We start from the raw sequence: 25,085 nt of genomic DNA on the forward strand, positions 1-25,085 counted from the left end.
CGTCGACATCAGTTCAAACAGCCTGGCACCACCTACACCCTTCATGACTTATCTGAATGGCTACGCCAGGAGTCATGGTGTCAAGGGTTCGATAGCCAAGCTGGTGGGACGGGTAGCAGAGAACGGACCTGCAGAAAGGCGGATGCCCATCCCTTCAAACAGACTGTAACAGTCCTACATAATGTAAAAGGACCCTCCGAACACACTTCCCTGTTACCAAAGGAGAGTCGAGTCAGAGGGAAGAATAAGAGCAAAGCCTATTGTGCTTACTGCGAGAGCACAGAACATTATTTCAGTCAATGTGATGGTGTGGCTAAGCTCTCCAAAGAAGAAATAAAGAATTGGATTCAAGTCAACAAACGATGCCGGCGTTGTGCCCGAAATCATCTAGCGGCTCAATGCACACTGAAGAAACCCTGCAGTCTTTGCCAAGGAAAACACCTGCTGGCTCTTCATGAGGTAAATGTCAGAACTGAAAGATACGACACGGGTGTCTCTGCAAAGGAAGAAAGTTGCCTTACCAATTCAGCGTCAGGTTCCCTCTACTTAGATCGACATGGGGTCGGCCATCGTGTTTTACTCAAGATTGTACCTGTGGTTCTAAGTTATGGGCAACACACTCTAGATACCTTTGCAATCCTGGATGACGGTTCCGAGCGAACCATGTTGCTCCCGGCTGCTGCAAAAATCCTTGGTCTGGTGGGCATCCCCGAGGACCTTCCTTTACGCACCGTCCGTTACGATATTCAGATGTTACATGGACGTAACGTATCTTTCAGTGTCTCTGCAGCTACCAATCCTGGGTTGCAACACAAGATTGAGGGAGCGTTTACAGCTGACAGCCTCAACTTAGCTCATCATACATATCCTGTTGATCAGCTGCGGAGGAAGTATAAACACCTGCAAGGGATCCCAGTGCCGGCGTTGAAGCGAGTCGAACCACTGCTCCTTATTGGTTCAGACCAGCCGCACCTGATAACCCCCATAGAACCGGTTCGGCTTGGCCCACCTGGCAGTCCAGCAGCTGTCCATACTCGGCTGGGGTGGACCCTTCAGGGACCAAGTCTTTTGATGGGGCGGCCAACCCAGCCTGCCCTAAGCTTATACACGTCCTCCCAATCGGATGAGTTATTTAAGCATGTAGAGCGGCTCTGGCAGATGGATGCAGTGCCTTACACATCTGAAAAGGAAGTGACCCGGTCAAAGCAGGATCTTCAAGCTGTGGCTCTACTCGAAGCTAAAACGATTCGCATAATGGTGGATGGCGTGCTGAGGTATGCCACACCTCTCCTCCGTCATGCACAGATGCCACAACTGAATGCACCAAAGGAATCTGTCATGGCCATGCTTCGAAGCACAGAGAAACGCCTACTAAAGGATTCCCACCAGGCTGATGCTTACAGAGCAGAAATACAGAAGCTGATTCATTCTGGGGCCGTAAAAGAAGTAACACAAAACACCTCATCAAAGGGGAGCTGGTACATTCCCCATCATCTCGTCAGTCATAATGGGAAGAATCGCCTGGTTTTCAACTGCTCTCATAAATACCTTGGACAGTCCCTGAATCAGTTTCTGCTGCCTGGTCCCACACTTGGAGCCCCTTTACTGGGAGTCCTAATTAGGTTCCGTGAATATCCCATAGCTGTGAGTGGCGATATCAAGGGGATGTTCCATCAAGTACTTCTTCTCCAGGAGGATCGCCCCCTGTTGAAGTTCCTTTGGTGGGATTTGAAGGTGGATGAACCTCCTAAAATCTTTGAGTGGCAGGTCCTGCCCTTTGGGACAACCTCAAGCCCCTGCTGTGCAACATTCGCTCTACAGCGTCATGTGACAGAACACACCCAGCCCGATGACTACCTAAGATTCTCCATTGAGAAGTGTTTCTACGTAGACAACTGTCTACAAAGTGTTAGTTCACCTGAAGAAGCCAAAATCCTTGTAGACCGACTGAGAGAACTGCTGAAATCAGCCGGCTTTGAGTTACGTCAGTGGGCTTGCAACGACCCCAGTGTTGTGAGTCATTTGCCCCCTGAAGCGAGATCTCAAAGCCTGGATCTGTGGTTAGCAGAAGACAAATCCAACTCTTCAGAGACGACACTTGGTCTCAGTTGGGACTGGAATACAGACTCTTTGGGCTATAAGCACAGACCTGTGACCTATGACATGCCAACTCTTCGAAACATCTATAGAGTTCTAGCGACACAGTATGACCCTTTAGGCTATCTGTTACCTTTCACTACTCGGGCCAAGCTCCTCCTTAGGCAGTTGTGGGATAAAAAGCATGGTTGGGATGACTCAAACCTTCCATCCACACTCCTTCAAGCTTGGAATGACTGGGAGGCAGAGCTTAAGTTTCTACCTCAGCTTACCTTCCCACGCGCTTATGCTCCTACCCAAACCAACTTAGAAGAGGACGTCCGTGAAGTGCACATCTTCGCAGATGCATCTGAGAAAGCCTATGGAGCTGTAGCTTATATGAGGACTGAAGAGTGCGGCGGTCAGGTTCATCTCACCTTCATCCTAGCTCGTTCCCGTGTAGCTCCAAAACGGACCCTCTCTATCCCTCGCCTAGAGCTCTGTGGAGCCTTGGTGGCAGCACAGTTGGGCAGTATCCTGAGAAAAGAACTCACCTCGACTATCAGAAGGATAATTCTGTGGTCAGACTCGACAACTGTCCTCAACTGGTTGAGCTCGCAGTCCTGTCGCTATAAAATCTTTGTAGGAGCCAGGATAGCTGAGATACAGGAGTTGACAGAAAACTGTACCTGGCGCTATGTAGACTCCGAAAGTAATCCAGCGGATGACCTGACAAGGGGAAAGGCTCTGGCAGAACTCAAAGTGCCAAACAGGTGGTCAGATGGACCCCCCTTTCTGCTCCACAGTCCCGACACATGGCCAGAGAAGCCTAACTCTGAGCCCTTTAATGAGGAATCAGAGCTCCGAAAGGCTGTCTTCTGTGGAACAGTAACCACCTCCGCATCTATCTGTTGGGATGAAATGGAGTACAAGACATGGCAGGAGCTCTTGGATGCTTCTGTTAAGGAACTTCAAGGACAAACGCTCTCAACTTCACCTCGTGCTGAGGAATATCAGGCTGCAGAACAGGCTCTCCTTAGGCGAGCTCAACAGGAGTCATTTCCAGAGGAATGTCGTTTACTTGCCGAAGCGAAATCTGTTTCATCCAGAAGTCGCTTACTCACGTTGGCACCTGAACTGGATACCTCAGCAGGCCTTATCAGAGTAGGAGGTCGATTACGACGTCTAGGAGGTCTTGACGGATCGACACTGCATCCTATTGTCCTGGATCCTACTCACCCCTTCACACGTCTTCTAATCCAGAAATACGACATTGATCTCCATCATCCAGGCCCTGAACGGGTTTTTGCAGAGTTACGGAGATCTTACTGGATACTGCGTGGAAGAGAAGCAATACGCAAATACCAGCGCACCTGTCCTGAGTGTCAGCGTTGGAGGGCGCAACCCTCAATTCTGAGGATGGCTGACCTTCCTGCCGCTCGGCTTAGGTTGTACAAGCCCGCCTTTTACTCCACTGGTGTTGACTGCTTTGGGCCCATGATTGTGAAAATAGGAAGACGGCAGGAGAAACGCTGGGGTATCATTTTCAAGTGTCTGACAACGAGGGCAGTACACTTGGATCTCCTAAGTAGCCTGGATGCAGATGCTTTCCTTATGGCCCTGAGACGATTTATCGCCCGAAGGGGAAAGCCTGCAGAGCTATGGTCTGATTGTGGGACCAATTTTAAGGGAGGAGATCGGGAACTCAGAGAAGCCTTTGCCAACATGTCAGAGACCCTGCAGGGGCAGCTAGCCTCCCAGAAGATTAAATTTCAGTTTAATCCCCCAGCAGCTCCACATTTTGGCGGAGTGTGGGAGCGAGAGGTTCGTTCAGTGAAGGCAGCTCTCCGAAGCTGTGTGGGTTCCCAACCTCTACAGGAGGAGGTACTTCTTACAGTTCTTCTGGAGGTGGAATCGATACTGAACTCAAAGCCTTTGGGATATGTATCAGCTGACGTGGCAGACGTGGACCCTGTGACTCCAAATAGTCTCCTCATGGGGCGGCCTGATGGATCCCTACCCCAGGTGGTCTACCCAGAGATGGAAAACCTCAGTCGAAGACGTTGGCGGCACTCACAGATTCTTGCTGATCACTTCTGGGCAAGATTCATCAGAGAATACCTTCCTGGCTTACAGACAAGACATAAATGGCAATCAAGCCCTCCGGAACTTCTGCAGAAAGCAATTGTTATGATTGTGGATCCCCAGCTGCCCCGCGCCTTATGGCCGATAGGTCATGTGACCAAGATTCACCGCAGTGATGATGGACTTATCAGATCAGCGGATGTGAAAGTTAGTGAACATGTCTACACTAGACCAGTTGCTCGGTTGGTTGTTTTACCAGCTGTGCCAGCTGAAGGAAAGGACACTGAGGAGGACAGCCAGAAGTCCCCCAAGACTTGATAAAGCCTTTTATGTTTAGCAAATGTGTAACCACATTTGGGGGCGGCTGTATAAAAGGCGCTGACATTTCTGTATTTTATTTTGTAATGTTGGTTTAGAGAGTATCCTAGGAAGTGACGTAAGTCGGAGTTTAGTGCTGTGCCCTGCTCATGGGAGCAATTTAATATACTTCCGGGTCAGTTTGCTGCGTTCTCAGCATGTGAGACCGCATTCATGTTGTAGTCTTGAGAAGTGATGCTCCGAGTGTTAAGTTGATGACTGAAAGTAAGTTACCGCATTTAGCGTGCTGTTTGTTTACGCTAGATTCAGTTTGTTATATGTTTAAATATATATGTTTAAACTACGGGAGAACAGGTATGCGATGTTGTGGGGCGTTCTGAGCGCTGGGAACTCAGTTGAGCCTGCTCAGCATTCATAGGTTTACCTTAAATCTTATTATTTGTAATTGCATTTCGGCCAGCAACTGTTATTGCTTTCAATTGAGTTATTGCGGCAGATATAGTAATTAAAGGCATGCGCTGCCAGCTGCCGCCGTTGTGTAGGGATTTTATCTGGCCACATGATGGCGCCAAAGTGCGTCTTATGTTAAATCGAGCCAAAGGGCTGTCTGTGCTCGTGTCTTTTTCCACCGAAATTGCGCCTAATGATGTAACCTTTACGTGAATTGAGTTATTTGTGTATGTTGTGGATTTACATGCAAATGTGGATGGTTGAGTTTATTTCTTATTAGATATTTTGTTTGAGTTTGTATTAGTGGAACCTCTATTCCTGTAATACATTAGCCTAATGGCAATTTATTTGTTATTACAGACTACTGGCAACACTGAGCATCACGACGAATAAACCAGTTTGCATCCAAGTCAAGTTTGATCTCATGTCCTCCTTCCTGTATCCTGACCGATACACCATCCTGTTTGCTGCAAATAACCTAAGAACCTAACCTAATTAACAGTAACATCCGACAGTAACATCCGACAGTAACATCCGACAGTAACATTAAACAGCAACATCCGACAGTAACATCCGACAGTAACATCCGACAGCAACATCCGACAGCAACATCCGACAGCAACATCCGACAGTAACATCCGACAGCAACATCCGACAGTAACATCCGACAGCAACATCCGACAGTAACATCCGACAGTAACATCCGACAGTAACATCCGACAGTAACATTAAACAGCAACATCCGACAGCAACATCCGACAGTAACATCCGACAGCAACATCCGACAGTAACATCCGACAGTAACATCCGACAGTAACATCCGACAGTAACATTAAACAGCAACATCCGACAGTAACATCCGACAGTAACATCCGACAGTAACATCCGACAGTAACATCCGACAGTAACATTAAACAGCAACATCCGACAGTAACATCCGACAGTAACATCCGACAGTAACATCCGACAGCAACATCCGACAGTAACATCCGACAGTAACATCCGACAGTAACATTAAACAGCAACATCCGACAGTAACATCCGACAGTAACATCCGACAGCAACATCCGACAGTAACATCCGACAGCAACATCCGACAGTAACATCCGACAGTAACATCCGACAGCAACATCCGACAGCAACATCCGACAGTAACATCCGACAGCAACATCCGACAGTAACATCCGACAGTAACATCCGACAGCAACATCCGACAGTAACATCCGACAGTAACATCCGACAGCAACATCCGACAGTAACATCCGACAGCAACATCCGACAGTAACATCCGACAGTAACATCCGACAGCAACATCCGACAGTAACATCCGACAGTAACATCCGACAGTAACATCCGACAGTACTCCATATTAAAAGTGCAAAAGTTTCAAAGCAGGACAGTCAAACTGAGACTGAAGAAACTCCCATAAGCAGTGCTCTTGTTTCAGCAGGTGATGCAACAGGGGGCCGGGAGAGAATGTGCACTTGCAATTGTTCCCGTCTGAGTTAAGGTGGCAAAAGGGGACAAATATATTCAGACCTACCTATGCTTTCCTCGACCCGGGCAGAACGGCAACGTTTTGTACTGAAAGCTTCATGAACCGGCTAAATTCGAAAGGATGCAAAACAGAGATACTTATGTGAACAATAGGACAGGAAAAGCCTGCAGGAACTTATGAGGTCAGAGGACAAGAGGTGGGAGACTTGGAGGGCTGCACATATTTGGACCTGCTGAAAGTTTACACACAGGATAAAATACCCGCCTCCAAAGAAAACATCATCACACAAGCTGATCTGGAGATGTGGCCTCACCTCAGGGGTGACCATTTAAAAATTGAGGCAGACATTGAACTCCTCATTGGAACTGATGTTCCTCGAGCATCAGATCCATGGAAATAATAAATGGTAACGGACCGTACGCCGTGGAAACGGTACTTGGATTACCAAGTGGAACCGGACCACTTGGTGTTGATAGTACTGATCTCACATTTTCCTGAGCAGCGTTATGTGTGTGAAGAAATCCTCCTGGTGTGTGTGTGTGTGTGTGTGCGTGCGTGCGTGCGTGCGTGCGTGCGTGTGTGTGCGTGTGTGTGTGTGTGTGTGCGTGTGTGTGTCTCACCGTTCTCTGGCTGCTCCTTGATATCTGATTCGCTGGCCTGGTTGGGGCTTTCTGATTGGCTGGTTTCTGGAGAGAAAACAGAAAAACTACGATGAGGAAGGAGAGCTGGAAAACACACACACACACACACACACACACACACACAACACACACACAGAGTCTTAGGCACGGAGAGTTCACTGACAGCTGGGATGTTAGAGTTCTCTGACTCTTGAAAACAGCAGCAGAAACTGTTCTGGTCCACTGAGGAAGATGGACCAGAACCAGAACCAGAACCACAAGTGTCCCCTGTAGGATGAGTCAGTTAGGGTTCGGTTTGTCCTCCAGTTTTTCTTAGCTTCAGCAGCTGCAGCAGAACCTGGGGGGGAAGCAGCTGACTGAAACTTTTCCTCTTTCCTTCCCATTTGATCCCAGCTGTTCCTGAACTCATCGTGTAATTCTATCTGGCTGCCACCAGGCTGCGCTGTGCTTTGACTAGACTCTCTCCCCCAGCCCCCACAGAGGGACAGAGGGCAGCATTCATCAGGCCTGTTAGCATGCGGCTCACCGTGTCGTCCTGCTTCAGCTGCTTAAAACAAAGAGCATCAGCCTGAAACCATGGCAACTGGGGGGGGGGCAAGGCAGGGGGCTCTACCCCTCCCTCCCCCATCTGCCCCCATTCATCAGTTAGCAGGTTAATTAAATATGCTAATGAGGCGTGGGAGCAGACAGTCTGCCTACAGGGGCTGGACCATCTGCAGAACCGGAACCAGAACTGGATCTTTGGCGGTCCGGATCGGTTGGAACATGTGGCAGCATCATTCCTGTCCTGTGTTCCCAGCAGTATTCCTGACTTTCTCTGGAGTTCTTGTCATTGTAGCAGAACTTGTTCTGACCCACTCATGCTGGGAAATCTGGCAACCGGGTCAGAAGTAGATCTGCAGAACCCAAACAATGCAGATGCTTTAGGGCTGAAATTATTTGGAAAAACTGGGAAAACTGGTTTGGATGAAAAGTTTCCATGTGGAAACGTCCGATCCCGGCGGTTCCAGATCCACAGACGATCCACAACTGTCGGATCCAGGAGGAATTTCTCATTGGTTCTGCTGTGTCGGTTTGGGTCGCTCGGTTCCATTCAGGAATAGAACCTGACACCAGAACAGGCAGCGGGAATACCGACCTTCAGAACCAGAGGGAGCTCTGAGTCGAACCGGTTCTGGACGGAGAGGGAGGATGATCATCTTGTTTTAATATTTTGTTCTGTTTTTCCTCCAAATCCAAAACCAAAGGAGCTCCAGTGGACCCGGTTCGTCTCCAGCAGAACCAGCTGCTGATTCTACGGATGTTTGTCATTTACTGGGTTCTGCTGACGATCCGACGGAGTCCACAATCTGGTTCTGATCATCTGGGTCGGCCTCAGCTGCTGATCTGGACTCCTCTGGTTTTCTACAGCAGCGAGACGGATCTGAACACGTATATCTATGTGAAGGAGCAAAAATTAGATCAGTGTTAGTTTCAATCTGACAAACGCTCTGAAACTCAGACCGTTCTCTCTAGATCTGTTCTCTCTAGATCTGTTCTCTCTAGATCTGTTCTCTAAATCTGAGCGTTTGTGAGACTGAAACAAAACAGATCTAATTATTGTTCCTTCACATAGATATACACGCTCAGATCTGTCTCACTGCTCTTAACTTGCAGCAGCTTTACTAAGTTTCACCTCTAAATTACTCGAACACGGTTCTGGAGCCAGTCTGGTGTGCACACACAGTAAACCCGCACCTGCATGGTTCTGGTGGCAGCGCAGCAGAACCACGACTCGCCTCCATCTCTATGCCAGCAGCAGCCATCTTGCCCCCCAGGGGGGCGTGGCCTGTTTGGGTTTCAGTCTCTTCATGTTTGAACAGAATTGAGAGAAACAGACGTTTGCTGAACGGAGAGACGTCCAACACTGCCAAGGAGACGCTGCCAACTGGAACACACACACACACGCACACACACACACACACACACACACACACACACACACCAACACACACACACCGTCAGAATCAGAGATGTCTTCATGTTTTCAGTCTCAGACACACTTTAACGTTTTCTGTCACAGTAACACCCTGCTCCGCCTCACTGACAGAGAGTGTGTGTGTGTGTCTGGCAGCCATCTTACAGCTTTGGCAACCATTTTGGAGCTTCTCTCTGTTTGCTTTGAGTCGCTGCCACTCGCTACTGTCTGCCAGAACAAAAGAGCTTCTGCCTTTACCAGCCGGTCACACACACACACACACACACACACCACACACACACACACACACACACACCACACACACACACACCACACACACACACACACCCGCTGAGTGTGTTCACCAACAAGCTCTCCAAACCATCCAGCACAGTTAAAGTTCTGCGACTGTGATTGACCTGTGACCTTTACTTGACCTCTGACACAAACAGAATCCAGTTTTGCAGAATCCAGAAGCGGCAGCCATATTTGTAGTTTTTATCATGTAAATAAAAAGTGGACCGTCTTAGAATCACAACAGTTCTGGTTCCGAAGTGGCTTTAAGGTGGAGCCGCTCCAGAACCATAACTAGGTCCGAACCCATCAGAACCAGAATCAATCTCAGGAACACCAGAGGAATGGTTCCTGGAGGTTTCAGTTTAACTGGACCTGGTTCTGAAATGATGAGACTCACTGTCTCGGTTCTTCAAGCTTTCAGAACCGGAGGATGAAGAGGGATCTACCCGAAACCCAGAGCGGTCCACATGGTTGGGTTCTGGTTCTGATGGACCTTTGACTTCTAGTTACAAACGAAAAGACCCGACCCAGAAGATCAGAACCATCATTCTGCCTCAAACTCCCACAATGCCTTGCTTCACCTCCTCCGTCCAGCAGGAGCAGCAACGAGCTGCTCACGACTCAGGGAGACAAGATGGCTTCCTGATCACTTCCTGAACCTTCATCACTTCCTGTCCTTTATTTCCTCTGTTTGTTGCTCCAGTCCTTCTTCCCTCCGTTGCTCAGCTCATCCTCTTCCTCATCTGCAGGCCGATTGATGCTGATCAGTTATTAATCACTGATAGATGCTGAATGTTCACAGGAGAGCACCAACCAATCAGATCTCAGGAACGGATGAGACCTGCTCTGATTGGCTCCCGTGTTACAGAAACTTTCTTCTCGCTACAACTTTTTCCTCTTTGACCCAACAGAACTATATGTCTGTGTCAGATAATACACACACACACACTGTGCTGCTTTATCTACAGCGCTTCCACTATAGTCTGCTACCAACTCTGATCTATTAATCACAATGTGTGTGTGTGTGTGTGTGTGTGTGTGTGTGTGTGTGGTGTGTGTGTGTGTGTGTGGTGTGTGTGTGTGTGTGTGTGTGCAGTCCAGATGGATTGTGGTTCCCTCCAGAACAAGAACAGTCTTCAAAAGAGGTGCTCTTATTTTGGAGGGTCAGGACTTCTAATCTGGAATGGGCCTCTAAGCCCTCAGGACCATGCTGCCGCCACCAGGAGGGAGCGTACACAGAACCCTGAGGACAGAGCAGTTCATGGACAGAACCAGAACAGAATCCGGGTCCAGATCCAGCAGCTCAACACCACTGAATCCGGCTGGCATGTCCGGTCTGCAGGAGAGGTTCAGGTCAAAGGTCAAAGGTTCCGGTCCTGGTTTCTGTCGTTCCTGAACGCCTCGTTGCCCAGTTGGCATCACTGAGGCATGCTGGGAAAGAAGAGATGAAGAGGAGGAGGATGAAGGATGCGACCTTCAGCGTCTGTGTGGAAAAGGTCAAAGGTCAAAGTGGGGGCGGAGCAGAGATGAAGCTGGAGGATGATGGAAGAAGAATGATGAAGATGAGGAAGAGGAAGGTGAGTCCCGTGCCTCCAGCAGAAAATCAAAGTGAGGAAGAGGAGCACACACACACACACACACTGAGCCCAGCTCATCCCAGTACAGACTCCCAGTCTCCCATCAAGGCTTCCAGCTGAGCCGAGAGGATCATGGGAAATCCTGGACAGGACAGAACCGGTCAGAACCGGTCAGTATCCAGCAGTAATTCAGAGTCCGTCAATCGGACAGTCAATGAATGCACCGTGTACCTGGACTCGTCCAGAACCTGAACCAGAACCCAATTATCTGGACTAGTCTTGCGGCAGGTTCAGTTCCTCCAGTGTCCAGCTGACGGCGCTGCTGCTGTTGCTATGGAAACAGCTGGTCAGGTGACCGAAGCAGCTTAATCAGCTTCGTGTTTTTAGCAGCAGCCGTTCCGATTGGGTCAGGAAGCAGAACTGGTAATCAGGTTAGAGGATCGGCTGCTAAGCGGGTCACCTGTAGGTTAGCTCCGCCCCCTCCTCAGGTGGAACCTGAGCCCAGCCCTAGCCCCTCTGACTTCTGGCTGACCTGTGACCTCCGAACGGCGGTGGAGGGTTGATGCTGCGAGACGCACAGCAGTGGTCCCAAATGGCCTAGTCAAAGTCTGAAATAGCATAGCAGAAGACACAAACAGGATGAACACGGAACCGGTTCAGGAAAGAAGGCAATGCAGACCGGACCCGCCCAGCCCGGTCCGGTCCAATCAAGTCGCAGCTCGTCAGGCGGCCATGGCAGCTGACTTCCTGTCTGCAGCGCGTTATCGATCGGTCAGAGTGAGACCTCTCAGCTCGCCGGCGGTGCGGGACGTGTCGTCCCCCCAGAACATTTGGGTCCGTTTGAGAGCATCCTGGCAGAACCGGCCGCGCCGGCCCTTTAATATCTATCTTCAGAGTTGACAATCTTTGGAGCAATTAAAGCGATCGATGCGTCCAGAGAGGAGAGAGCCTCTTATCCCAGTAATAGCTCTCACTAAATAATGAATACAGGCCACACACACACACACACACACACACACACACACACACACACACACACACACACACACACACACACACACACACACACACACACCTCGCAGCGAGGCGCTGCATGGCTACACACACACCTCCCTGTGCTGCTCCTGATGCCTCAGATTTACAGTTGCACCTGAATGCACCGCTGCTAACAGTTGACTACAGCTCCCAGCATGCTTTTCCTCTCCGATACACCCCCACTGGGTCAGGTCTGAATCTCCAGGTGATTCTGTTCCTGTGCTGGGCCAGGTCAGAGGTCAAGCAGAGCAGAACATCATCTGCATGGAGGAGAACCTGGAACCGCAGTAACAAGTGGGGGAGGGGCTCCTGTGATCTCCTTTCTGTGTGGCTGGACCCCTCACCCCCACCTTTGCACCCCCCCCCCCCCCACACACACACACATACATACATACACAGTGCTCCCCTCCTCTGACCCCCCCCTCCAAAAAGTTTCTGCTGAAGACTGAAGGAATGCAGGAGAAGAAGAGAGGCCCAACAGCTGCACACCCACACACACACACACACACACACACACACACACACACACACACACACACACACACACACACACACACACACACACACACACACGCGGCTAGTAGAGCAGCAGACATGATCCATCTGTAGTGGCGTTCCTCAGTGGGACGATCATTTTCCAGCAGAACTCGTCCCAACAAAGACGGCATTATGTTCTTCCTCCTCCTCCTCCTCCTCCTCCTCCTCCTCCTCCTTCTCCTCTACAACTGTGTGAAATAAGCAGTGGGGGGGGCAGTGATACAGATTACACTGCTGCTGATCTGAACCGCTCAGATAAGGTTAGCTTCAGGACAGAGGAAGAGGAGGAAGAGGCCTGCTGTGGTTTCCTTGTGATTTTTTTTAAGACTGGAAATCAGGAGAAAGGATGACCGCCAAGGTCAACATGGTGGCCAAAATGTGTAATTTTCTCATTAAGCTAAGAGTTATTAGTGATGCACAAAAGCTGATGATCACTTGTTAAAAATTTTGTCCTGTAGTCACCATTTTTATACCTACATCCTAATGGACTGAAGCCACAGCACAAGATGTCAAGGCTAATGCTATGCCAATAGTTAGCTAAACTAGCAAGAGTTTGGCTTTGCTTCTCAGTTAAGTAAAACTAGGCAAGACCATTAGCTGGAGCTAACTGCATCATCAGGAGCTAGCACCATTAGCTGGAGCTAACAAAAGTGACAGTGAAGTATCTTTAAAAAGTAGCGGCGTTGGGAAGAACCGGATCGAAATGAAACCTGGAAGACCTGTGGTTCTGAGTGGATCCGACCTGAGGGGACAGAACCGCAGCAGGACAGGTCACTGAGCAGACCGTTAAGAGCTCAGAGGTCCGGTCAGGTCCACAGAACATCCAGAATCGAATATCAGCTCTTTGTCCGGTTATGACAGAACCATTTATAGTGAGGCCGGCCGAGGGATGCTATCGTTTAAAAGGAATATGGAGGGGAATAATTTATGAAACCACACAAACACACACACGCACACCCCCTCTGAAACACACACGCCTGCACGCCGAAACAAACACGCCCCCACACCCTCCCACATGCACTCACACTCTGAAACACACACACACACACAGTCCCTCTGCAGTGCTGCACTGTGAAGGGCAGACCTGAGATCAGCATTGTGTGTGTGTGTGGGGGTGTGTTTGTGTGTGTGTGTTTCTGTATCTACAGCTCCTCCTGGAATACCAACAAGCGTGAGGTCGGCATCAGTGAACATGATCCGGCTCAGCAGGGACCAGAACCCAGAAACCCGACGGTTAAGCGGAGTCTGGATGCTGCTGACCAATCAGAGCGCAGGATGAAAAGGCGACATAAAGGGGAAAAGTTTGAAACGCAGTAAAGAGATCTGGTCCTGGCTGTGTGAGGATCTGATTGTTCTGACCTGTTTCATCAGGACATTCTCAGAATTTTATGGTTCTGCGTTTAACAAAAGCAACAAGCCAACCAACCCGTTCGCTAACAGGATGCCTGGAAAACCCGGCTTCCTGTTCCCACCTTCCAAACGGACCGGCAGGGCGTCATATTCTGGTCCACTCCAGGTAACGATGTGAGAAAGGGTCCCGAGGAGAGCTCCCTGAGAAACGCCACAAATATATAACCATCCGGCCGTCACCTGAACTCCACCAGAGAGGATGGAAGCCAATAAATAATAAATCAGAATAAACTAAATCAAATTAAATTGATAAGAATAATTTGATATTTAATTTCAATGTGCGTTAGAATAAAGACAGTTCTTTGTTCTGTCCCAGTTGGGGTAGATGTGGAATATTTCTGTCTCTGTTAATTGGCTGAAAGAGAAAAATGATCACTTTGTCTGTTTAGGTGCAACTACGGCAAGCAGAATCACATTTAATCACAAAGCCTGGATCATTGATGCTGCCATGGAAAAAACCATAGAAGAAGAGTCACTGGGTTCAAGAACCAAAACAGATTAACTTATAGAGAACCAAACAGATCCAAACAGGAACAACAGAACCAAATAGAACCAAAAGAACAAACACTGACTGGGTTCACATCTTCATCACCAACATCATCATCTTCATCACCACTAAAGTTCCTTATGATCAGAACCAACCAGAATCAGAACCACCAGAACCAAAACCAACCAGACTTTCCAAATGCACCCTTTCTGCCCTTCTTCCTAAATCTGACCCCTGACCCCAAAACAGCTTTTCCTCTTGTGGGGACCAGGCTTTGGTCGCGCGCACACACACACACACACACACACACACACACACACACACACACACACACACACACACACACACACACACACACACACACACACACAGGAACCCTCAGAGTGGGAGGAGCTAAATGATGAATGATCAGGGGCCTCAGATATAAAACACTGCGCAGTTTTCACACTAAAACTTGACGTACAGCAGATCTTCTCAATTCCAGTCCTCAGCCCCCCCTCCCCCCTCTGCATGTTTTAGATGTGCCTCTATTTCAGAGCAGCTGATCCAAATGATTGCATGACCTCTTCTGCAGGCATCAAGTCCTGCAGAAGCCTGTTAATCAACCACAGATTCAATCCAGGTGTGTGGAAGCAGGGAAACACCTAAAACATGCAGGGCAGGGGGGCTGGGGACCGGAATGAGAAGCACTGGCGTACAGACAAGTTTAGAAAAGTTTAGAAAAAATCCGGATGTACAAAGCCATGCGCACCTTTCTTTTATAAATTCTAATTTGCGGGAAACAGACCAGCTGCTGGTTCGCCTGTCGCCTCTTTCATACTCTTTTCTTTATACTTATGAAAATTAGTATAAATACCCAGAAGGCTGGGACCACGGAAAGCGGTAACCATGACGACATCCTTGTTTGTGTCAGTATAAGTATTTATAATAATAATTATTATATATTTTATTTAAAAGGTGCTTTCTCACAAAATAAAACTAATGCATTTTAAAGGAAAAAAATCCAAATAAAGAAATAAAATAAAGATTTCCCAGTGCAGATGGCCGTTGGAGCAGCAGAGCGTTCAGCCGGGATTTAAAGACCCACAGAGACTCTGAGTGGGAATGTGGACGTTTATTCTAAATACAGGAATCATGAGCAGAATCAAGTCAAAGTTTGCGTTTGACGCAAAGTTAAGTTTTATACATGCTGACTTGTGCGTAAAATGTGGCACCGCACATTTTTTGTGCGCAAGCTGCTTCAGACATGAGGACGTCTGAGGAAGAGGAAGCAGCAGCTCGCTGCTCTGCTCTGGTAGCAGGATGGCTTCTGCTGAACCGGTTCTGCTGATCCGGTTCTGCTGAGAGCTGTTTTAGAAAGGAACATGAACCGGACCGGTTCCGGTCCGATCTCTGCTGCAGCTTGAGGAAGAGGGAATGATGTCACAGCATCACTTCTGTTCCCATGGAAATGAAGCAGCCAGACTAGGACGGATCAGAACCAGACCTGGGGTGAGATGGTGGTCCGCTGGGCTCGACCCGCTTCATTCACCATCAGAACTGGTCCGGTTCCATCCAGTCAGCAGCTCATTGCTCCTCGTTCAGCAGCTGTCAGCTCCAGAACCGCTCCGCTGCTTCTGGCCCCCTAGGACCAGGTCGTAGTCAGACCGGCGCTGAGCCAACAACAGAACCCTGGAGGACAACTGTCCGAACATCCAGAACCAATCAAATCATCCACTGCCGACCCAGTTCACAGGACCAGACTCATCTGGACCTTCTGGCCTCTGACAGTTTCCAGTTTGTAGAACAAACAGTTTGGGTCTGAAGAACCAACAGAACCAAACAGAACCAACAAAAACAAACAGAACCAAATAGGAACAATGGAACCAAACAGAACCAAGTAGAACCAACAAAACCAAAAGAACAAACAGAACCGACAGAACAAAATAGAACCTCCTCCTCATCAGCTCAGTAATCACAGTTGGGGGTCCAAACCGTCCAGAACTGGCACAAGGACAGAACAGAACCCAGTTCCTCCTCATGAAGCCGGTACCGGGCAGATTGGGCCAGAATCAAACCCTCAGCATGGTTTTGTGTTTGTGTCCACAGGTGGTGTCTCCCTCTTGGACCCAGCAGAACCGACACTCAGCTGCTCTGGACCGACCCATTTTAAGAAGATAACTAATAATAAAATAAATGTAAAATCCTAATAAATAGGAAGAGATAAAATAATGTATTCGCCTGCAGTTCAGTTGCTTTAACTCCTTTTGTTGTTAATTTGTTTTTATTATTATCAACAAACTGTTCATTCATCTGGAAGAAACAAACAAACTAAAAGTTTAAAATATCAGTTCCTTAATTTATGAATGGAAAAATGGAATAAAGAACCAGAACCAGAACCAGACCCAGACCCGGTTAATTCCCGGCTCCTGCTTGCTGCCATATGCAGCATCTCCATGGCAACATCTGGACCAGCAGCAGCTGGATGCTCCGTATGTGTGTGTCAGTCTGTGTGTGTGTGCAGTTTTCTGGCTTCAGGCAACTCAGGGAAACCATCTGATCACTTCAGGAGAGAAGCTCTGCTTTTAGGAGCGCAACCACACTACATTACCCAGCATGCATCACTAAACAGTGCCCCCTACTGGTCCTGTGTCCACGGCGCTCAGAAGGAGGAGCCAAGGGAGAGAAACTGGACCAGACTGAGCTTCAGAACCAGGACCCAACCAGAATCAATATAAAAAAAGATCAATATAAATGAAATTATATAATTGGACTTATTAAAATTAAACTGATAAAAAAAAGAGATTTAAATGTGTAGTTTTTAATTTGATAGATTACAGAACAAATACATGTTTTTGTTCATTTTTAAAAGGCAGTTTAAGAGGCAAAAACTGGCAAAATCTGAAATAGCTTCAGTTAAAAATTTCATCAAAATATGAAAAAAGAAATGAAATAGAAAAAAATAAGATAAGAAAACAATAATAATATTAGCAGAGTTATTCATAAAGAAAAAGTGGAACAAAAGTTTGTGAAATAAATCTGGTTCTGGTTCTCACAGGCTGGTCTGACCTGAAGAGGACATACTTGCACTTCTATGCAACTGAGCACTTTGAATAGACTTCCATTCATTTTAGTCACTGTATTTATTGCTCACTCCAACCTTAACCAGAACCTGACTAGTACTGCCGATATAACTGCAGAAGTGGAGACTGGAAAAATGTCCTCACTTCCACTAATGACCTCCCATTATCGGTAAATGTTGCGGAAGTGGTTCTCTAGATGCCCTTTATACAAGTACACACACACACACACACACAGAGCAGTCCACGGAAATTAGTGTTTATTAGTGTTTACTTTAGTGTATACTAAAAAATTAATGTAAGTAAAATGATTAATTAAAATTAAAGTAAAATGAAAACTGAGTAAAATTAAAATATTCAGTCTTTAGTTAAATACTTTACATAATAAATCAATCATACTTAAAACAGACAAAAAATCAAAAATCTTAAATACTTTAAGAAATTCATAAAAACATGAAAAAATTAAATAAAATCAAAATATTCCCGTTGACAAAGAGCAACGAGGAACCAAAGTCATGTTCCCTGCTTGTGTCCAAAATTACCTAATTCGGGTTTTGATGGACCAGTATGACCCAAAGGCTCTGTTAGTGTATATGCACATGTGTGTGTCAGCAGGTGAAGCAGAGTTCAGGTGTGTGTCTGCAGGTCAGTCAGGACTTCAGTAATTAGTCCAGAAACGAAGCTTCAAATCTGGTTAAGAGCTCAGAGCTCACACACACACACACACATACACACACACACACACACACTGTAGCCCCAACCCTAACCTCTAACCCACAAACAGCATGTCCGCTCATGGAGACCAGGAAAATGTCCCCACGAGGTCCCCACAGCCCCACATGGTAGACAGACCATAGGTCCCCACAAGGACATAAAAACCTAGTTCTCACTCACACACACACACACACACACACACGTTTGCATGGCTATCTTTGTGGGGACTTTCCATTGATTTCCATTTATGTCTGCAGCTTAAACCTAAACCTTATCCTAACCAAAACTCAATTCACACCTTAGTCCTACATCTGACCCCTGACCCCAAAACAGCGTTTCCCCTTGTGGGACCCAGGCTTTGGTCCCACAAAGAGCAGTTGGTCCCCACAACGTAGTGTGTGTCAGGAAAATGGTCCCCACAAGGTATTACAAACAAACGCACACACCTGCAGCAGGTAAGCTGAGCCATCGAAGATAAAAAGTACAATCAGGAACTACTTTCAGCAGCGGATGAACACAGTGAGACAGATGGGTGAGGGAGGGTCAGGCCCCCTACATGCTGACCTCTGACCTCTCATTGTGTCTCTAAAGCGGCTGCCAGGGTGAGAGGATGACCTTTGACCCCTAGCCTTTTCTGCGCAAGAGTTTTAATATGAAAAGCTGCACCTGTCACTTCCTGTTTCTGCAGGAGACAAATGGTCCGAAAGTCCAGAACCGCTGAACCGGACCTCATCATCAGAACCAGGAACCTGCCCACCATCAGAACCTCCAGCAGTAAGGACCCACCTGAGTGCACGAAGTAGGCCAGGTAGAGGTCGAGCTCCTTGACGGAGACGCCGATGTGGTGCGGCTGGACGCAGAGGCCGGGGTTGGCGCACTGCGGCGCCTTGACGAGCCGCTCGCCGTCCGTGCTCTCCAGCGGGATTCCCTTGAACAGGATGACCATCACCAGGTCCAGGCGCCACACCTTGTCGGCCTGTCGCAGGCAGTCGATGCGCCGCATCTTGCCCTTCTGGTCCGGGTTGGACAGCACGCAGCACGGCGCCTTCTTGCCCGTCACCGTCAGCACGAAGTCCTCCCGGAACTCGGGCCGGATGTCCTTGCGCAGCTTGGCTAGGAGGCGAGACGCCCACTTCTGCTTCACCTCGGGCTTCTCGCCCAGCAGCTCATCCTTCACCGCTCGCTCCTCCTCCTTCGACATGCGCTTCTCGTGCTTCTTGAAGTACTTCCTCTTGCGCGCCTGCAGGTTGAACCAGGTGTAGGCGAAGGCCCGGACGTGGGGGAGCAGCGCCTCGATGAACGGATGGAACTCATCCTGGGGACAGACAGAGACACGGTGAGACAGATTGAGACACGGCCGGCTGCTGCCATTGGCTGCAGTAACGCTGACCTCTGGTTGGCCGGGTGGAGAGAGCAAGAAGAGCAGCTTCCTGTTTCCATCCAACCGTTTATCCATCCAGTTGTGTTAAACAACAGAACAGATTCAACCTTGCCTGAATGCCGTATGGGCCCCAGAATGCCGTATGGGCCCCAGAATGCCGTATGGGCCCAGGAATGCCGTATGGGCCCAGAATGCTGAAGAGGCCCCAAAATGCCATATGGGCCCCGGAATGCCAATGAGGCCCTATAATGCCGAAGAGGCCCCATATTTCCGTATGGGCCCCGGTGTCTGGCTGCATCATGGACGTTTTTCCACCCGATTTCTGGAAATGTATTTCAGATTTCTGATGAATTCTGTCTCTCTGCAGAAGCAGGAAGCCAAATGGTTTCCCTCAGAACCTGGAGTCTGTTTTGCAGGTTCTGCTCCAGGATCAGGTTAGATTTCCAGAAACAAAGGCCGGATGTTGAGAGTGAGTGTTGCTGCTCTGCGTTGGAGCGCCAGCTGCAGAGCTGCGCCCCCCGCCCCTCACACACCGCTCCGGGTCTGAATACGGATCTTTGTTCCTTCTTGGATCCGCTCCAGGAGAACGGGTTTGTCTCCCAAAGAGCCTCCAGCAGCTCAGCGGCTTCTCTCTGAGCTCTGGGCGCCGGACGGCGCTCCTGCTCGGCGTTAGAGTCCGGGGGCGGCCGAGATGAGCTGGGCTCTGCCGCCGCATTCCCACATTCCTGACCTGCTCTGTTCACACTCCGCCTGTCTGCCGCAAACCGAATCCCACTTAACGAGTCTCTGTCCGGCCTCAAAAGCAGCTTTTCCTGCCAGCGAGGGAGATGATCCCAACATCCTCGGGAACGTTTTCCCAAATGTTTCCAGGAAACTCTGGGGAGAAGTTGCCGTTTCTGGAAAATTGTTCATTTCCTCACTGACTCCTTTCCTTTCAGATAATTCAGTCGTTCGGTTCTGGGAAGGAAAATCCAATTACAGCTTCAGGAAAACCAACTGAAGGAAAACAGGAAAATCATTTCCCAATTCAGGGATTTATTAAAAATATTTCTAATTATTTTTTTAACTCACTTCTTCCAATCAAATCTGCAGAAGAAGGACATTTTTTTTTAAATCCCCCAAAAAACAGGGGGACAAAAATCCGTCAGAAAACTGGAATTTTTTGTGTGAAATTTTAAATAATTTTCCTAGATTCTGGTCCCGGTAAATCTTTCTTGTTATTCCAGGTCCTAAAATCCCACTGCGGCTTCTCCGGGTCGGACGCTGATTCTGGGAATAAAATGTGGGAATTCTGATCAAACAGCTGGAAACTTCATCTTCAAGGGCCGAGGGAGGGCCGGAGGGCCCCGGGGGGGGGGGCAGGCAGGTTTCTATGCTCCCTGTTGGCACCGTGGAAACAGGAACAACCGGCCCAGTTGGCAACCGGCATGTGGAGGAGCAGGAACACAAATCCACTCCTGTCACTGCGATGCCTCTCACACCGAGGGGATCAGAGCAACCAGGGGGGTCAGCAGGGGGCACCGGGGAGGGGGGAGGGGGGGGGGGGGGCAGAGGCCCGCTGGACCTCCAGTGCATCCAGGATTGCACTCCGGCAGCTCCAGGCGGATCGCTGAGCAGTCCGGGCCTCCAGAACAACGATCCAAAACTGAAATCCATTCAGGGATTAAAATCTGCAAGTTTAGATTTTATTCCAACTGCAGAAAAAGAACCAGAACCAGAACCAGCAGCAGAACCTCCTGGATTTAAACTCATAACCTTGCCTTTACTGCACAGTAAATTATTCTTGATTTTGTTTCTACTTTTAATCATTTTCTTCTATGCTGCTGCTACGCCTGAATGTAAAGAAGATAAATATTTTTATTTTATTCTATTCTGTTTTCTGTGGTAAATAAAATCACAGCCACAAAAATGTTCAAACTACTGGTGTAAAAAAAACTAAATATTAAATATTTAAAATGTTAAACAAAATTAAACCTGTTGAATTCAGTAATTCTATTTATATTTCTACTCTAGTTATTGCTTAATAATTTCCACAAATTAAGTGAACAAATATTGTTCAGAAATGTATCGAATTTAACAGGAGATATCACAAAAGATGCCCCCTAGTGGCTGGGCAGAAACCGCTGATGTCATCTCAATAAAACTTAGAAAACAGAAAGGCCCGATTATTTACAATTAACAATTTCAACATTTGGAGAAAATCCTCTTTTTTTCTAAACATTGCAGCAGTTAAAGTCAAAGAGTGAATCAAGTGTTTGTGACGGCAGCTGAGCGGGATTAGAACCAGCAGTCAGTCAGTCAGTCAGTCAGGCTGCTGATTATTGGTTTAACAGGCTGATAATCTGATTAGCGCTCCTGTTTGCTGCTGCAGCTTCAGACCAACTTCAAACACAGAGAAGCTCCAGATTTAGCGGCGTTCCTGCAGGAACATCCAGCGGATCAGAGCAACGAAAGGTTCTGCGGAGAAAACAGCAAATTTCATTCAAATGTTCCTGAATTATCAATAAATCTCATCCCTTCAGATTTAGCAGCACAGCCAGTAATTATTCAGCTCTGGGATTTAATCTAAATGTAATTTATTAAAGCCTTTGCTCAGATTAAAAAGGATTTCACAGAAACGGATCAATTTAAATATTTGTGTCTGATGCAGGAATAAAAATAAAATCAGCCCAATTTGTTCTGAGGATTTAATCCGGGCTGTCCCCGTTTCCCTCAGAAACACGAAGGGAGACTCTAAATGCTGATTTTAACCTCTGACCCTGAATGCATCCCTGCAGGTTGCAGCAGGACTTTAGGTGTTTATGAGGTTTAAATTTAGGAAGAACCCAGGAGTCATCCGGTTCGGTCCGCGGAGTCACATCAGATCAGCTCCGGTTCCTGGAGTTCTGCTGCAGGCCGCAGGTTCGGTTCCGGCCCGAACAGCCGCAGGAAGGCAGGCTTCATGAGGAAAACCGGGCTTCTCGCTCAGACGCCCACAGGTGACCGAAACACGGCCAGAATCAGGACCGGAAAACCGGCCGCTTCTCCCGCTTCCTGCGCGGCACAGCCGCAAAGTTTAAGAGCAAAGAAAAGAGAAAAACCCGCCGGGTTCGGAGTCCAAATTCTGGTTCCTACCAGAACCGTCTCAGTCCAATCACAGCCGTGAGCCTGCTAGAGCTTCCCGAGTAACGGCGTCGGACGCCACCGGGCAGAACCGAACCGGAACACATCGCTGCCAGACCTGATAAATGTGGACCGGGCTGTGGAGGAAGTTTGGCGCTCCAGCGGCAGCGCGCAGCCGCAGCCGCAGCCGCTGGCAGAAAGCCGGAGGTAAAGGGACTCACCTGGGTCAGACATAGCGGAGAATACATATCTGTCCGCTGGGCTCTGAGCTCCGGAAGGTGTGTGCGACCGCGCGCGTGCGCGTACGTGTGTGTGGGGGGGTGTTACTGTAACTCCAGGGTGTGTGTGTTGGTCTGTGTGTGTGAAGAGCGAAAAACAAAGTGTGTGAGAGAGTGAGTGAGGGGGAAACGGAGCCCTCCTTCTGCCCGCTTCGCTTCACATTTCCGGGCAGAGCTGAACTTCGGACCCGCCCCGGGTCACGGTCCGGACCTGTGGAGGCCCTCCGCCGGGGAGCGCACAACTTTCCGCCCACAATCCAACCGCATCTCCGGCGACACCGCACAAGTCCAGTCAGAGCAGCAGCGAGGACCTCAGGAGGTTCGACGGACAGAACAAAGATCCAAACCGGTCCCGAACTGCATTTCACAGAACCCAAGAACCGCGTCCCGAAGCGCCCCCCGCCGGCATCCCTGACCGCTCTGCGGTGCGCCGCGGCCGGCGTGCGGCTCCCCTGCGCTCCGGAGAAAGAGAGCGGTGCAGCAACGGAGTCTTTCCCGGGACAAGCGCTGCCGGGAGCGGGGAGAGGCGGCGGGACGACCCGGGAGCCGAGAGACTGTCCCGAACTCCTCCAGCTCCGAACACCGGCTCCTCCGCTGCTCCTCCGCCGGACTGCGTCGCTCCGTGTGCGGCCACAGACTGATCACACGCGCCGCTGATCGATCACAAATAACAGCATCGATCCTCCGCGCGCACTTTCACAAGTATACTGCTGCTGGGTGCGCGCGCGCTTGCACGAGAGCGCCACTAGTGCCCTCCCCCCTCCTTTAGGACAGAGAGGAACAGAAGGTGGAATACCGGAGGAGAACCGGGTCAGAACCGCAGAAGAAGTTACTGAAGTCACCAAACTTCTTCTTCATCATCATCATCATCATCATCATCATCGTGATGATGATCGTGATCATCATCGTGATGATGATGATGATGATGATGATGATGATGATGATGGGCTCAGCACCATCAGGTGTTTTGGGGGCGGAGCTTGTGTCTCAACTGTCCAGGTTAGAAGTTGAAGGACCCGACCCACATTTTTATCAGTCCCAACTGGACTGAACCCGGTAGCTGCAGAACCACAGATGCTGCCATCAGAACCCATCTGGACACAATCATGTGGGCCATCAGAACCAGAAGCTTCACTAGTCCAGAACCAGAACCAGGCCGTGCTGTGGATCAAGAACCGCCTCCACTGGTTCTGATCCAAAGCAGCCTGCGGGTTCTGAGGAACCAGCACCAGAACACACTCTTTGCTCTGATTGGTCCAAACGAATACACCTCAGCAGCTCAGCTTTGCTCTGATTGGACAGGTGATCAGAACCAATCAGAACTCAGTGAGCTGAAGGCCCAGTGAATCCTCAGAACTTGACCTGATTTCTAACCAGAACCTGAACCATCAGAACCAGAAACAGCAGATCCCATCTTGGTTCAGGTCTATAGTGCTGAGTAGAACCCGTTCCTGCTGCAGGTTCCTCTGGGTTCTGCCTGAGCCCCCTGGTGGAGGATGGAGGTACTACCAATCGATCCCAGAGCAGGCTAAGCCCGTTAGTTATCGACGGTTCTTGAGTTTATTGTTAGAAAATCTAACTAGTGAAATATGCTAATGGCTAACAAACCAAACACGAGACTCTCAGTTGGGAATCTTCAAACAAACGTATCAAACTGCAACAGTCCATCGACTTCAGCAGGCGCTTCTGTCACAGAACAACCTGAGTGTTTAAAGGCCGGGTCAGGTGTCAAAGGTCATCACTAAAACTAGAGAGATTTGTGTATTTTTCAGGACATAAAACATGATTGGGGTAAGCTGAGCTCTGCTGCAAGGGGGCGGAGAGGGCAGTTGGCCCCACCAGTTGCCCCCTGTAGATACGGCCCTGGAACAACCAGAGACCGTTCAGCAGGAACACCTGAGCTGGATGAACGGCAGCCTGGGGCGCCATCTGCAGGCGGAGGGGACAAACTGCAGCCTGAGAACACAACCAGAAACATTCCAGAACCAGAACCAGTGCAGAACCAGAACGGAAACAGAACTATTCCAGATCCAGAACTTAACGAGGGTCCAGATCGGTTCTGTCAACAGAACCGGGCCCACGTGACTCCCAACAAAACCACCTGGAGGAAGAGGAGCTGAAACCCAAAACATCAACGTGGTCGTTGCCATAGAGACGGTGAAGGTTGGGAAGGCGGTGGGGGG

General features: G+C 48.9%; 1 protein-coding gene across 7 annotated transcripts in view; it reads right to left on the reverse strand.

The window, feature by feature from the left end:
* Window positions 1–25,085, reverse strand: part of nfia (nuclear factor I A) — an 80,480-nt gene that overhangs the window by 42,998 nt on the left and 12,397 nt on the right. For 5 of the 7 annotated variants that reach the window (XM_023338993.1, XM_023338996.1, XM_023338992.1 and 2 more), the window contains exons 2-3: window positions 18,928–19,456; window positions 7,048–7,113 (exon numbers count right to left, since the gene is read on the reverse strand). In XM_023338993.1, the coding sequence (XP_023194761.1) occupies window positions 7,048–7,113; window positions 18,928–19,456 (595 nt within the window). Of the gene's footprint in view, window positions 1–7,047; window positions 7,114–18,927; window positions 19,457–22,845; window positions 23,679–25,085 lie in introns of those variants that run through there. The other 2 variants (XM_023338997.1, XM_023338994.1) reach the window with 1 other exon arrangement.

Source organism: Xiphophorus maculatus, chromosome 9 (genome assembly GCF_002775205.1).
Source record: "Xiphophorus maculatus strain JP 163 A chromosome 9, X_maculatus-5.0-male, whole genome shotgun sequence".
NCBI classification, from domain to species: Eukaryota; Metazoa; Chordata; class Actinopteri; order Cyprinodontiformes; family Poeciliidae; genus Xiphophorus; species Xiphophorus maculatus.